Source organism: Manihot esculenta, chromosome 3, assembly GCF_001659605.2.
Source record: "Manihot esculenta cultivar AM560-2 chromosome 3, M.esculenta_v8, whole genome shotgun sequence".
Lineage (NCBI taxonomy): Eukaryota > Viridiplantae > Streptophyta > Magnoliopsida > Malpighiales > Euphorbiaceae > Manihot > Manihot esculenta.
In genome coordinates, this window is record NC_035163.2 from 29,552,726 (window position 1) to 29,566,549 (window position 13,824).

Below are 13,824 nucleotides of genomic sequence, written 5' to 3' on the forward strand. Positions count from 1 at the left end.
TAAAATCAAAATAGAGTTTTTACTAAATAAAGCTCGAATAAGGTTTCAAAACTGACATTATTGTTGCGATTCCAAAAATCCATAATACTTAGTAAATCCTCATTAAATATTACATTCTGAAACAACCGAATCAATAAAATTTGAAGAAAAGTCAACCACTCATTACTCTTCCATGTTAATGAAATATCTTTTCTCAATTATTGTCTATTAACTGAGAAGCAACCATCAAAATGTAAAAAATTACAAAAAAAAATTATACAAGAATTAAGAGTTTTTGTTTTCATCAAAAATAAAATGTCCGACTTGTAATTAAGAACCAGATTCTTCAATACAATAACTGTCTGAAAATTACCGCCATAAATCTGTCAAATAAATCTACATATTTTGAAAATTGATTGAATTGTATATGAGATATATCTCACCATACAGAAATTATAAATGACGATCAAAATATATCTGGAGTTGTTAATAGGGATAACAATATTTTTTTTTTATTAATAGTTAATTGACGCAAATCGTTTTTTAGAAAAAAGGAAAAAGAAATTTCTCACTCTTAATCTGTTTTTAATATATAAACTCTTTAAAGGTAATGATGAAGGTTCGTATATAAGCAACTCAAAAAATAGAGTCCAACGGTTTAAACAGGCATTGAGGTTTAAGGTCTATTTACATGAAAAATAAATTTTTTATAATTTTATAATTTAATTTAAAATTTTAAAAATTAATAACATATAAATCAAATATACGTAACATGTCTTACAAAACAAGAAATCATTGAAAATGGAATTTCCAATTTAAATATAGGCATTCATTCATGATAAATATGAACCAAATCTTAACACTATACTGAAAATCTTGTTTTCGTTCAAATCATTTATTTTATGATTAGTGAGAAATTTATTTATTTCATAAAAATTAAATTAAATTAATTTTTTTTAACAATTTATTTATAATCAAATAATTCAATTATTTTTTATTTTAAAAACATTCATTTAAAAAAATTATAATTATATATAACTTTATAAGAATTTATTTGAATTATTTTTTTAAAATAAATCATACTAAATGAAAAAGTTAAATCTAATTATAGGAGAAAAAAAAAATTTAACGGCAAGTATACCATTAATATGCTTTTTCAATATTTTCAGTTACATAAATTTTATAACAAAGTATTAAATATCACAAAATTAGTTTAAAATTAATGGCTGTGATTAATTAGTATTATTTTTTAAAATTTTAGAAAAATTTAATATATTTTTAAAATTAAGAAATTAATTAATTAATTAATTAATTTTATCATATTACAAAAATTATATAGTAATTTTCTCTTTATGATATAGGCTAAAGTGTGTAGTTAAAAATACAAAATTTATATTTAAGGGGTTAACGTAATATTTATATTTAGATAATTAATTGAGGATATATTTATATTTAGTAGAAGTGAGGTATAATTTAATAAATTTAAATTTAATATAATTATATTAATCTAATAATAATTTAATTAATATTATATCCAGTAAAAATATAATTTAATTTATTAAATTTAAACATATTAAAGTTTTATTTAATTAGATTAATAAAAAAATTAATTTTATTATTATTTTTTAAGAATAAGAGGATCTAAATAAAATAATATAATAAAAATAAATTCATATTTAAAGAGTATTTAATTTAACAGTTAAATACAATTAATAACCGAACAGTCCAATTAAGTCTGTAACAAATTTTCAAAAAATTAAATGATCGATAAATAAATAAATTCATATTTAAAGAGTATTTGGTTTAGCAGTTAAATACAATTAACAACGGAACAGCATCGTAGACCGTTGATGTAACATCTATCAGTTATATTTTAAATTAAATATAATTTTAAATTTATTTTTAATCTGATAATTATTGTAATTTTATTTTTTATTAAATTATATATTTTTTTAAATAGAAATTGAACATCAGATTAAATTTGACATATTATTTTTTATAATTTATTAATTATAATATTTTAAAATTAAAATTTTTATTTAATAAATTATTTAGAATTATAATACATAATATAAATTAAACTATTATAAATAATAATTAAACTAATTATAATATTTATTATTATATAATAAAAATTATATATAAATAAAAAAAAATTAAACATTTCAAAAAATTAAATATTATTTATTTATTATTATATATATTATATAATAAATTGATATTTTTATATTTGTTATATAATAAATTAATATATATTTTTATTAATATTTTAATACCAACTGCAATTAAGTATAATTTATTAAACACTTAAATTACATCAATTAAAATCATTTAGGGTAACGTGATCACATGGCCATTTTCTCGGCCCAATGTCTTTCAATTTTAACGATTATGGGGCTTTCATACGCCTTAACATTTTTAACCGTGATGCTTCAACAACCACCATGCCTTAACGAAAAAAAAAAAGGTCAACATGCTTAGGCCCAGCTCTGTGGGCGAATAGAAGATATCTAGAGACGACGGATTCTCCAAATGGCAAGACGATACCTGATACACAATTGCATGAGAAGCTGTGATTGGTCCTCTTGCGCTAATTTTCTTCCGAATTTGTTCCCTCTCTTTTTATCTTCTCACTCGCCCACTATCACTGTTTCGCTTAGAGCTCCCAATCCTATTCCTTTACTCACGTAAGCAATCCATATCTTTCCTCTTCATTGCATTCAGTTCAATTTGTTCTTAGAAACTTGTTTCTGTTTAGGTAAATTATCTATTTTCTTCCTTTTTATTTCAATCCCTATTTTCCGTTGACTTTTTTTTTTTTCAAATTGATTTTCTTCATGGTGATTAATATTGGAAAAAAGAACTGCCAATGCTATTTTGATGGTGAGTGAATTTTCATATCTTATTCAAGGGAAAATTAGATGGGTTTAGTTTCATGTACAAGAAAGATTCTTAAAAAGTTGGTTAAAATCCAGTAACTGTACTGAATGTGCTTGTTCTTGTACCAGCTGGTAGTCTGTGTATATTTCTTTCAACTTCTACTCACTGGAACGTGCTTTTTGTTATATTTTGTGTGAAGAAGAACTTGTTGGATGATCGTCTCAAGTCTTTTTCGTATGCTTCTGTTACTCTTTCTTTACTACGAATTGATGGTTTTGTTTCTGATTTTGAGACACGTCTTCATTTTTAACGTGCCCAACCCAGTTCAATATTCGTTATTTTTGTTATTTTGAGTTTACTTTCTTTTTTATTTGCAGTAAAAGATCTTTAGCTATTTCAGCCATGGATGCTTCAAAAGATGCCTCGCCAAAGGAATTGCCACTGGGATTGGATGCGAGTACTGAGGAAGAGTATGCTTCCCAGTCCAAGCTGCTTCAAGAGTTCACAAGTATCTCCAGTATTGACAAGGCGTGGACTTTTAAGTCTAACAGCGGTATGACTTGTGATTTTCTAACTTTGCATTTCTCCTCTATTCCTGTTTCTTTTTTTCTATACATTTAATTATTTGGGAAAAAGCCAATGCATGCAGGAATGGGCTCCCAGGCAATGTTTTCTATTAGCCAGGCAAATCTATTGGCTAATAAAAGGAGGAAATTCATTCTATCAGCTAGAATTTCAAAAGAAAGTAACAGTGCTGTGAACTTTCAGTGGGCCCAGTTTCCCATTGAGATGGGAGGTGTGTCTACAACAGTTCCATCACCATCAGGTTCAAAGCTTCTTGTAATTCGGAATCCTGAAAATGAATCTCCGACTCGATTTGAAATCTGGGGCCAAGGACAGGTAGAAAAGGAATTCCACATCCCACAATCTGTTCATGGTTCAGTATATACTGATGGATGGTGAGTGATCATGTGAATCTATTTTTTCCACTGGTGGCTCCATTGAGTATTTGCTATTATGCTGTTGATACATTTTCACAAGTATGTCTTTGGAATGGAACCTCAAAATATGGAATACCTTTTTATTTTATAGGTTTGAGGGAATATCTTGGAACTCTGATGAAACTCTCATTGCTTATGTTGCTGAGGAACCATCTCCCTCCAAGCCTGTGTTCAGTGGTCTGGGCTACAGAAAAGGCAGTGCATCCACGGATAAGGACAGTGGCAGCTGGAAAGGTCAAGGGGAATGGGAGGAGGATTGGGGGGAGACCTATGCAGGGAAAAAGCAGCCTGCTCTCTTTGTCATTAGTACCAGAAGGTGTTGTGCTTCTATCTTTGTTTTCCCTAGTTCTATGACTAGGCAAAAGATCATATTTCTTTGGATATCCAATCCATAATTTGAACTTGCCTTACCGTGCAACAGTGGAGAAATACAGTCTGTTAAAGGAATTGCAAAGTCTTTGAGTGTTGGCCAAGTTGTGTGGGCTCCGTCAACTGAAGGCCCAAGCCGGTATTTAGTTTTTGTGGGTTGGTCATCAGATCCAAGAAAGCTTGGCATAAAATACTGCTACAATAGGCCCTGTGCACTATATGCAGTTCAAGCACCAGTGTACAAATCAGAGGCTGATGCATTTGAACTCAAGTGGGATCTTTTTTGTAGTGCTTATGTTATTTATTATATTTCTTTTTTCTGCCTGTAAATAATGTCTTTAGGAGGTTGTTTATTCTAACTATGGTATGGATCCAATTCTTTATTTGTTTCAATCTTCCAGAGATAGTCCTATTGAAGGTTCACAGGTGCTCAACCTCACTCAAAGCATAAGCAGCGCCTTCTATCCCTTGTTCAGGTATGCCACTCAGAGGCTTGGTTTTGGGGATGCACTGTAGACTATAAATCTTATCCTTCTCAATCCATTTCAAGGTGTCATACTTATAACCCTTGAAGTGCGTTCCTTCAGCTGTTGAAAAAAAGAATTTTTTCAGGAATATCTGTAGCTGCACCAAATGTAACTTTTCTGGAACATTGTATTTCTCCTAAATCCTTAGCCTGGAATAGATCTTATATGTAGTTTTTGTTCCATGTCCTGTTTTCAATTTGAGGGACACTATCTTGCTTATGTATAAATATAGTGGAATTTTTTGTTTTCTAGTTGTTTGACATTAGTTTTGGCCCAGTTATTGTTTGACACACTACACTTGTTTTTCTCTTTCTTTCTCTGTGCCCACTGTATTCTAAGCAAACAGATTTATGGGATTTCCGTCTTTGATTATAGTTAAAAAATTTCTGCCTACAAATTTTCTTTTATGGAAGGACCATTCACATAACTCTGAGATTCAATATTAGACTAATTTTCTTGCATGTTTGCATTTGTGTGTGTGTGTGTATGTGTGTGAATATGTGTGTCGTGGAGTTCTTTTGCACATGCTTGTGCAGGTGTATTGAATCTTAGCAAGTCGTTATTTGTTGGAAATTATGTGAAATGTGGCTTCACTAACTCTAAAGTGTTGGCATATCAACTAATTATCCACATGTTCTGTATATCCTTCATAACCATTGAGCACTCGAGTGGTGTAATTGGAAAGTGTAAGAATGAATAACTTGCAAATATAATCTATGTACAATTTAAACAGTATTTAGCAGACTTAATATATACAATTTGCATTTTTCATCATGCATGTGGCTGTTAAAATTGCATAAAAGTTAGCCAAAACCCTTGTAGCTGATAACATTATTATTTTGTGAACTTTTCATATCCAGCCCAGATGGAAGGTTCCTTGTGTTCTTGTCTGCTAAAAGTTCTGTAGATTCTGGGGCGCATTCAGCAACAGAATCACTCCATAAAATTGATTGGCCGGTTAATGGACAATTGAGTTCACCTGCGAAAATTGTTGATGTGGTGAGCTCTTCATTGCCTTCAATCTAAATTTGGTGATTCTGTTGGCAAGTTTAAAATTACTCATTTCATGTGTAACTGCGTGGTTATGCATGTGTGAGAAGTTACAAACATTTATTTCCTTGTGAAATGTTTAGTTAAGCATTTAAATTGCCACAATGGCCCTCTTATGAGCTCACTTAACAAAGTAATCAGAACCAGATACTTTCTTTGCTTGTCCTTTTACTTTTTCAGATTTAGGAGGGAAAGATTTTTCTTTATATAATTATTTTAATGGGATGTTAAATGTACTATATCTCTACCTAGCAATCTGCATGTTTTAATCACTGATATTCATATTAACCAACAAGATCATAAATGACCAATCAGTAACAATTCGTTCTCCCTGAAATTATGTAATGGATATAAATCAAGCACTTTTGAATTCTCTATTGTAGTGAACAACTTATAGGGACGGAGGTGATGCAACCTTGCCATGCCGGTAGGCATTGGAGATGCTAGAAATATGATCATTTAACTGAATGACAAGGAAGAACCGTTTTAACTCATTGATTGGAAAATGTGATGAATTCGACTTGGGAATTTGTCTCTTTTTTATTATTGTTTTAATGACTACCTTGTTCTATTAAATTAAGATATGACTAGCTTATTCAATTAAGTTAAACAATAACCAAGGAAAACAAAACAATAAGTTGAACCTTTCTTGGGATTGTCTTCATTTTCTATTTAAGGATAAAAAACTATGGAAATCAATAATGTCATATCACATATGTTTCTTCTCTTCAGCTTTTCTCGTCCTTCTGTTATCATATTTATTGTCTAGTTGTACTGAGAATTTTCTTCTATCATCCTTGCAGATTCCTGTTGTGCAGTGCTCAGAGGATGGTTGTTTCCCTGGGCTTTATTGTTCAGAATTCCTTAGAAATCCCTGGCTTTCTGATGGGTGCTCTATGATTTTATCTTCAGTATGGGGCAGCAGTCAAGTTTTAATTTCTGTGAATGTGTTAAAGTAAATTTTAATAGCTGTCTGTCTCTTTTTTTTTAATGATCTTTGTAATCTTTTTCATATTTGATTCATGATATGATTATCAAACTACAGTGGGGATGTAAAACGCATTAGTCCTGCTGACTCAAAGTTTTCTTGGAATCTTCTTGCTCTTGATGGGGACAACGTTATTGCTGGTAGAACCCAATGCTCCTAATCTATTATTTGAAAGTGAAGGGAGTTGAAATAAAAGATTTCCTTTTTTTCCTTATGCCAGTATCTAGCAGTCCAGTTGATTTGCCTGAGATCAGATATGGTTGTCTTGTTGAGAAAGCAACTACAAATGCAGCATGGAATTGGTTAAATATTTCAAGCCCAATATTCAGATGCTCTGAGAAGGTTTCTATTACTGGGCTTTCCTATCTACTGCATTTGCTCATCACTCTATAGATTATTGTTTTTAATGGCAGAGCCTCCTCTTGGTACAGGTAAGATCCTTGCTTTCATCTCGGCAGTTTGATATACTGAAGATCCCAATCAAGGATGTTTCCACTTGCCTGACAAAAGGTATAACAAGAAATATGAGCTTTGTTTTTTTCAACCAACCAGTAGAAAACAGATTCCCCTCTCAGACAACTCCTGGTTGTCTATTTCCTATAGCCTTCTGACTACTTTATGTCTCAATTGATTGTGACGGTAGTACTAAGTATTTGGTTATCACAACTTTTGTGTAAAGGTGGACTGTTGAGATAAAATCCCCTCAAGATAGAAAGATATTGCATGTGTATATTAGTCCATTATGGAGTAAAATGGGATGTTTATTGCAGTTGTTTTGTGTGAAAGCAAGTTAGGTACAGAAACATGCGTAATCTGAATTTATTAATGATTTTCAGTTTATCTCTAAACATTGTTTTAAAGAGAAGTATGGTGAAAATTAAATTCATGAACTGTATGAGAGACAAAATGGAACTTTTCCTTCATATTCTCAAAATCTGCTTCTGAGATTCTCACATATTCCTCAAGTATTAGTCCATCTTGCAGCAAATTGGATGAACATGTTTTATTATAAAATAAATTATTTATCATATATGAGGATATGAATTATGTGCATCATATGTTTCTGTTTTGATAAAATTGATTGGAGACCTGTGTGCCTTTCTTCTCAGGTTCTAGCAAACCTTTTGAAGCTATATTTGTGTCTTCCAATTCTAAGAAGAATGGTGTTTGTGATCCACTAATAGTAATGCTTCATGGAGGCCCGCATTCTGCCTCATTGTCAAGCTTCTCAAAGTCTTTGGCATTTCTCTCTTCAATAGGTTATAGCTTATTGATTGTAAATTACAGGTTAGAGGAAGCTTTGAACTTAACCTTTACAACCTTCAAGCTGAATGTATGCTGTACTCTGCTGAATCACATTTTTATTGTGGTCTAGCAAAGGCTGTCTTCCATTTGTGAATGAAATTATGCATTGATATTCTTTGAAGCATTTTGCTAACAGTAATTGATCTCAGAGGTTCAATAGGATTTGGTGAGGAAGCATTGCAATCTCTTCCAGGAAAAATCGGATCCCAGGTGCTCGCTCTCTATCTAGTTTGCGATGCATGCTTAATAATGCGATTTGATTTAGTAGTTTTGTTAAAGTTGAAGTTGAGGCTTATTTGCATCACATTAGGTTATAATTCTTTGAAAGAGTCCCTTTTTTCTGCTGAGTTTGAGGGGGTACCTTTGTAGTTTCTCCACTTCTCTCTCTCTTATCTTTTACTTCTTTCCTATTTATCTTCCATTTATTTTTTCTTTATTGTTCTTAATCTCTGCATGCTTGCAATTTTTCCCGCCTCCAATCTTTTATATGGTAAAGCCCATAATTATATGTTTAAATGATATAGCAGATTTTGTGCTAAACCATTTCATTCAGACTTTTAACATTAGCTCTTTATCCACAGGATGTCAATGATGTACTTACAGCTATAGATCATGTCATTGACATGGGTCTTGCTAGCCCCTCTAGCATAGCTGTGCTTGGTGGTTCCCATGGCGGCTTTCTCACAACACACTTAATTGGCCAGGTGCAATGGTTTCTAACATGATAATTCTGTTGTGTTAACGATGGTCAATGCATGTAGTAGACTGGATGAGAAGGCTTGTGATATTCCATGGATGTGTTCTGAATGGAGGATATTTCTTTATAACTTTCTGCAGGCACCTGATAAGTTTGTTGCAGCAGCTGCGAGAAATCCTGTTTGTAATCTCGCATCAATGGTTGGTACAACAGACATTCCTGATTGGTGCTATGTGGAAACTTATGGGCTTGATGGGAAACATAAATTCACAGAAGCACCTTCAGCTGAGGACCTGCGTCTCTTTTATAGCAAGTCCCCCATATCACACATTGGAAAGGTACTCTAAACAGGTTTTCTAGTATAGTATTTTACTGCTGATTTTGGGGCTTTTGGTAGAAGCACCGAGGCCAACCAAAAAAAAAAAAAAGCAGCGCAGTATGTTCTAATCCAAATAAAATGAACTAGAAAAATAACTTATCAAACATATATGGTTGCATCGCAATCTGTGAAATGAATTTGCAAGAATAACTATTCAATGCTGCTGGACGACTTGACTTGAGAGGCTATAATATCTAGATTCAAAACCTGCAATCATATCTGGTGCATGGTGGGACTAAGCTTTCATACCTTGAAGAAGATCTTTGCCGTTGAACTATGATTGATGATTCTACAGGTCAAAACACCAACCATCTTTCTTATAGGTGCCCAGGATCTCCGTGTTCCAATGTCTAATGGCTTGCAAGTAAGATATTTACCCTTTCCAAGTATGATCTACAGCAGACAATTTATTTTAGTTCTTTTGGTAGTGATAACTGTTTCTGACTGAGGAATGATAACATGATTGAAAAATCTGAGACCTGAATTGGTGGGAATTTTCTGTATAAATGTTATCATTAATAATACAGCGAAGTTAATGCATTTGATGTTTGTATGTGCAGTATGCAAGGGCATTGAAAGAGAAAGGAGTAGAGGTCAAAATCCTCATGTTTCCCAATGATATTCATGGAATTGATAGGTAAAAACATGAGCCTCAAATGCTGTTTGGGCATATTTCAAAATTCATCAATGTTTCAGACGAAGCTCAATGCGTCTTCTTTTTTCTGCAGGCCGCAGTCAGACTTTGAAAGCTTCCTCAATATAGGGGTGTGGTTCAAGAAATACTGTAAGTGAACATATCAGATTGGGTAATGCCTGCGGATTCTAAACCCATTATTGGTCCTAAAGATATTTAAAGATGAAATCCACTCGTAAAACCTTGATCTTGAGGGTGTTCTCTCAGCTCCGTTATCCAGCATGGAAGATTTATCATTCTTAAAATTTGAAGAACAAAGACTACCTGAACTGACTTGCTGGGTTTCGTTGCTTCTCAGGATTCTTTCAGTCCGTCTCTTGTGGTTATGTGGTTATTGCTTGATCTAAGCCTATTTATTGTACCTCAGTTTGTGAATTTCAGTTCCTGATGTACTTCATTTTAGCATGACTAAGGTCATTTGCAGGCCAAGTTTCAGATGAATGTGGCCTTGCTAAGTGGCTTTTTAAATAAATAATACTCCATTTCGTTTCATAATTTTTTTTTTATATTTTTATTTTATTGTCATAAAATTATTATTATTTTTTACATTATATATAAATGAATTATTATAATTCTATTTAACTATTTATTTTTAAAATAATAATATTTTTTAATATTTAATAAAATTTAATATTTTTAAGATGGATATATTTAAAAAGTTAATAAAAAAATTATTTTTTTTTATTATGGAAAAGTAAAGAAAATAAAATTATGTGATGGACATTTTTTTTTTTTTTCCAATAAGGGGTAGGGGAGGGGATGGAGTGTCCAACCCACAGCCGGGTTCAACAACCCCTATATGCATTGTCAGTGGTACGAGGATGGAGGAGTGATAAAAGCGATAAGATTTTGAAATTAAATAATTCTGGCCCCACAAGAAAGCAGCAATTTAACGCCGAGTTTGAAGCATAATTCAAGCAAAGGGTTAAAAGCAATAAAACTTGGGCCTAAGTATTAAAATAAATTTTTTTGTTTATTCATATTAGCAACACAAAAAAGGAGGTATTTTCTTTTAATTAGGAGATTATGAGGAATATTTTTTGCGCTGGTAGATGACAATTGTTTTCCTTTTCAATATATAAAATTTTTATTTTCATAATCTTCTCCTTCCTAAGTATAGATATAATGATTCATTCTTCTTTCTCTAATGACTTTTAAAATTTCCAAAACAAAAAAAAAAGTGCCATTAATATTTATTTTTTAATAATTATTTTTTTATTTGAAATGAAAATTATGTATTAAAAAATTATTTAAATTATTCGAAACTAAATTAGCTATTTGGAGAAACACATCAAATGGACAAACTAGACAAATCATCAGATGTGAATCCTGTTATACATTCTTTAAATTGCGTGATAGATATGTAAACTGAGCGATCTATGGTCAAGAAAGGGGAGATATTATTTGTTATGAGAACATGAATGAAGAGAAAAGGTGGGGGGATGTAAATGAATTTTCCTTCTGGAACGATGTTATGCATGTATAAAGACTTGGGAGTTTTGAAGAAGCATTCAAATTGCAAAACATGTGAGAAAACTAGCTATTGTAAGCTTCATAATGTGGTTGGGCTGTATGTGGTGGACGGCAGATTCAAAGAAGCAATGGGAACTTCATAATGTGGTTGGGCTGTATGTGGTGGACGGCAGATTCAAAGAAGCAATGGGAACTTCGAAGGAAAGGGTAGGAGCTTCTACACAATCTGATTGATTCTACTTACAGTTGTAGTTTTGAACTAGCTATATAATGAAATTTGGAATATCAAAGCAGGCCACTAATAAGCTGAAAGCAACAAGATTCTCAGACATGGTTGATGATGATGTTATTGGTCACGTGTGATTTATATACCAACTGAAGCTCACAATTAGATGATACCTTACACAACTAAACGCTTATTCATTTACTGAACATAATTTTGCAGTCATATTTTGATTTTGTATCATTCCAAATCAAACAACACAAACAAAAATCAAATCTCAATCCAACTAAATCAAGACTGCATTTACAAACTTGTAATAAGAAAGGATAATGATCCAACCTAACACTAAACATCTAGGCTGAAACTAAAGAATTGTCCCCTGTACTCTTCCCCTTCCACTTTTCACATGGCATCGCTATGTCATTGAAGAACAACATCTTGAAGTCCATCCTTCAATTCTCCCCACTGGGCCTCCCCAAATTCCACACCGCCGCCCTGCACAACCTTCAATTCCACCACCAGTAACTTCTCTGCTACTTCCACCGCCTCCACCACCACAACCACCCTTCCTTTCCCCAACCCAATTGCCCCACCTTTTCCTTCCTCAACTCTATAACCCAATTGCCTGCCGACCTCTCTCACTCGCTCCGCCATTCTCTCCATCGTCTCCCTTGAAGTAAAGCTCTTCGTTCTTCTACTTGTGACATCAAAAAGGCCGGAGAGATCCAGCCCTGAAGATAAAGATATTATGTCAAATGCACTAACACTTGAAGGATCATATTTACAGAATTTTGTATGTTCTGTTTCGAACATGCTATTTTGAGTTGGTAATTCATAACTCTTCAGAAACCAAGAATGATTCATTAGTTCTTGTATGCTCATTCTTGTATTGGGATTTGGGTCAAGAAGCCGAGTTATGATAGATTTAGCTGATTTTGAGATTGGAGAAGGCATTTGATATTCTCTTCGACGAATTTTCTTGTACATGGCTACAAGATTCGTATCATCGAAGGGCAGCTGTGCTGATAGTAGAAAGAACAGTATGACCCCGCAAGACCACGCGTCCGCTTTCGCACCGTCGTATCCCCGCTGTGCCATCACCTCCGGCGCAGTGAAAGCTGGCGTCCCACAAGCCGTCTGAAGGACATCGCCTTTCTGCGCCTCGGCCAAGGCCGAGAGACCGAAATCGGATACTTTTATATTACCATTTTCGTCGAGAAGGAGATTTTGAGGCTTGAGGTCGCGGTGAGTTACGCCGTTCTGGTGGCAAAAGTGGAGAGCCGACACGAGCTGTTGAAAGTAGCGGCGAGCCTTAGATTCCTTGAGTTTAACACGATGAAGAACCTTGGAGAAGAGCTCGCCACCCAAGGCCAGCTCAATCACGAGGTAAATTTTGGTCCTGGTGGCCATAACCTCATGGATTTTAAGAATATTCGGATGGTGCTTGAGGCGGCACATGGCGGAAATCTCACAAAGTATCCGAGGTTCCATGGCGGCGTCCACCATGCGCGTTTTGTCTATAACCTTTATAGCTACGAGCTTGTCATCCGTCAGAGAACGAGCTGCGTAAACCTTGGCGAAGCTGCCGCGGCCCAATAATTTACCGAGTTCGTACCTGTTAAGAAGGGTGGTGGGGATGCTGGAGGAGGTGGTCCTCAAGGGGAGGGGCGACGGCGGTGATGGCTGAGCCCGTGATGGTTCCATGGCCTGAGGGTGGCAGGAAACCCAAGGGACTCTGCACGGGACAGGCTTCTGTGATTTGTAGTGGTGGGTTTTATATAAGAGACGGAGCAGTCAGCTTGTTGGCTCGTAGGGTTGGCTAGATTTTTTTTGTTTTCCCAAATTCTCCCTCCTTAGTTGTGATTGTTATAGAATCTACCAAGGAATCAAGTACTTATTAGCTGTATTGACTGTTTAGACGTTTGAATCATTGATAATATGTTATTAACCGTTGGATCACCGTTTTACAATTTTATTTCACTCACATAATTTAATTAAACCTTTTATTAATATTTTAGATTTAAAATTACATTGAGAATATTCATACGAAAGTTAATAATGATATAATCAATAATTTATTTTTTAAAATAGAATTCATATATCTGGATTGGAATTAAAGCTAATTTGTTTGAAAAAAAATACTATTAATTTTTAAAATTAAAATGAAATTAATAATATAATTTTAATTATTGAATGGAGTATGATGAATTGATAGAAATATTAATAAAAAAAATTGACAGGTGGAAGACCATAAAGAAG

At 33.3% G+C, this 13,824-nt stretch overlaps 2 protein-coding genes across 7 annotated transcripts; one reads left to right on the forward strand and one right to left on the reverse strand.

The window, feature by feature from the left end:
- The first annotated feature begins 2,420 nt into the window (after nucleotides 1–2,420).
- Nucleotides 2,421–10,361, forward strand: LOC110611758 (acylamino-acid-releasing enzyme). Of its 6 annotated transcripts, none has more exons than XM_021752207.2 (18): nucleotides 2,421–2,666; nucleotides 3,237–3,412; nucleotides 3,509–3,818; nucleotides 3,952–4,176; nucleotides 4,282–4,500; nucleotides 4,631–4,705; nucleotides 5,617–5,755; nucleotides 6,610–6,761; nucleotides 6,852–6,934; nucleotides 7,015–7,136; nucleotides 7,226–7,304; nucleotides 7,904–8,081; nucleotides 8,249–8,309; nucleotides 8,681–8,803; nucleotides 8,937–9,134; nucleotides 9,471–9,539; nucleotides 9,736–9,812; nucleotides 9,904–10,361. In XM_021752207.2, the coding sequence occupies exons 1-18, from the start codon at nucleotides 2,512–2,514 to the stop codon at nucleotides 9,965–9,967; spliced, it is 2,505 nt and encodes an 834-aa protein (XP_021607899.1). In that variant the 5' UTR covers nucleotides 2,421–2,511; the 3' UTR covers nucleotides 9,968–10,361. The 6 variants fall into 6 exon arrangements, with proteins under 6 accessions (XP_021607899.1, XP_021607900.1, XP_021607903.1 ...); XM_021752211.2 differs by having other exon boundaries at nucleotides 2,527–2,666; nucleotides 3,260–3,412; XM_021752210.2 differs by having other exon boundaries at nucleotides 2,622–2,737.
- Nucleotides 10,362–11,742: 1,381 nt separating this feature from the next.
- LOC110610282 (CBL-interacting serine/threonine-protein kinase 7) lies at nucleotides 11,743–13,328 on the reverse strand. The gene has a single exon (XM_021750134.2). The coding sequence runs from the start codon at nucleotides 13,267–13,269 to the stop codon at nucleotides 11,986–11,988; it is 1,284 nt and encodes a 427-aa protein (XP_021605826.1). The 5' UTR covers nucleotides 13,270–13,328; the 3' UTR covers nucleotides 11,743–11,985.
- Between the last annotated feature and the right edge of the window lie 496 nt (nucleotides 13,329–13,824).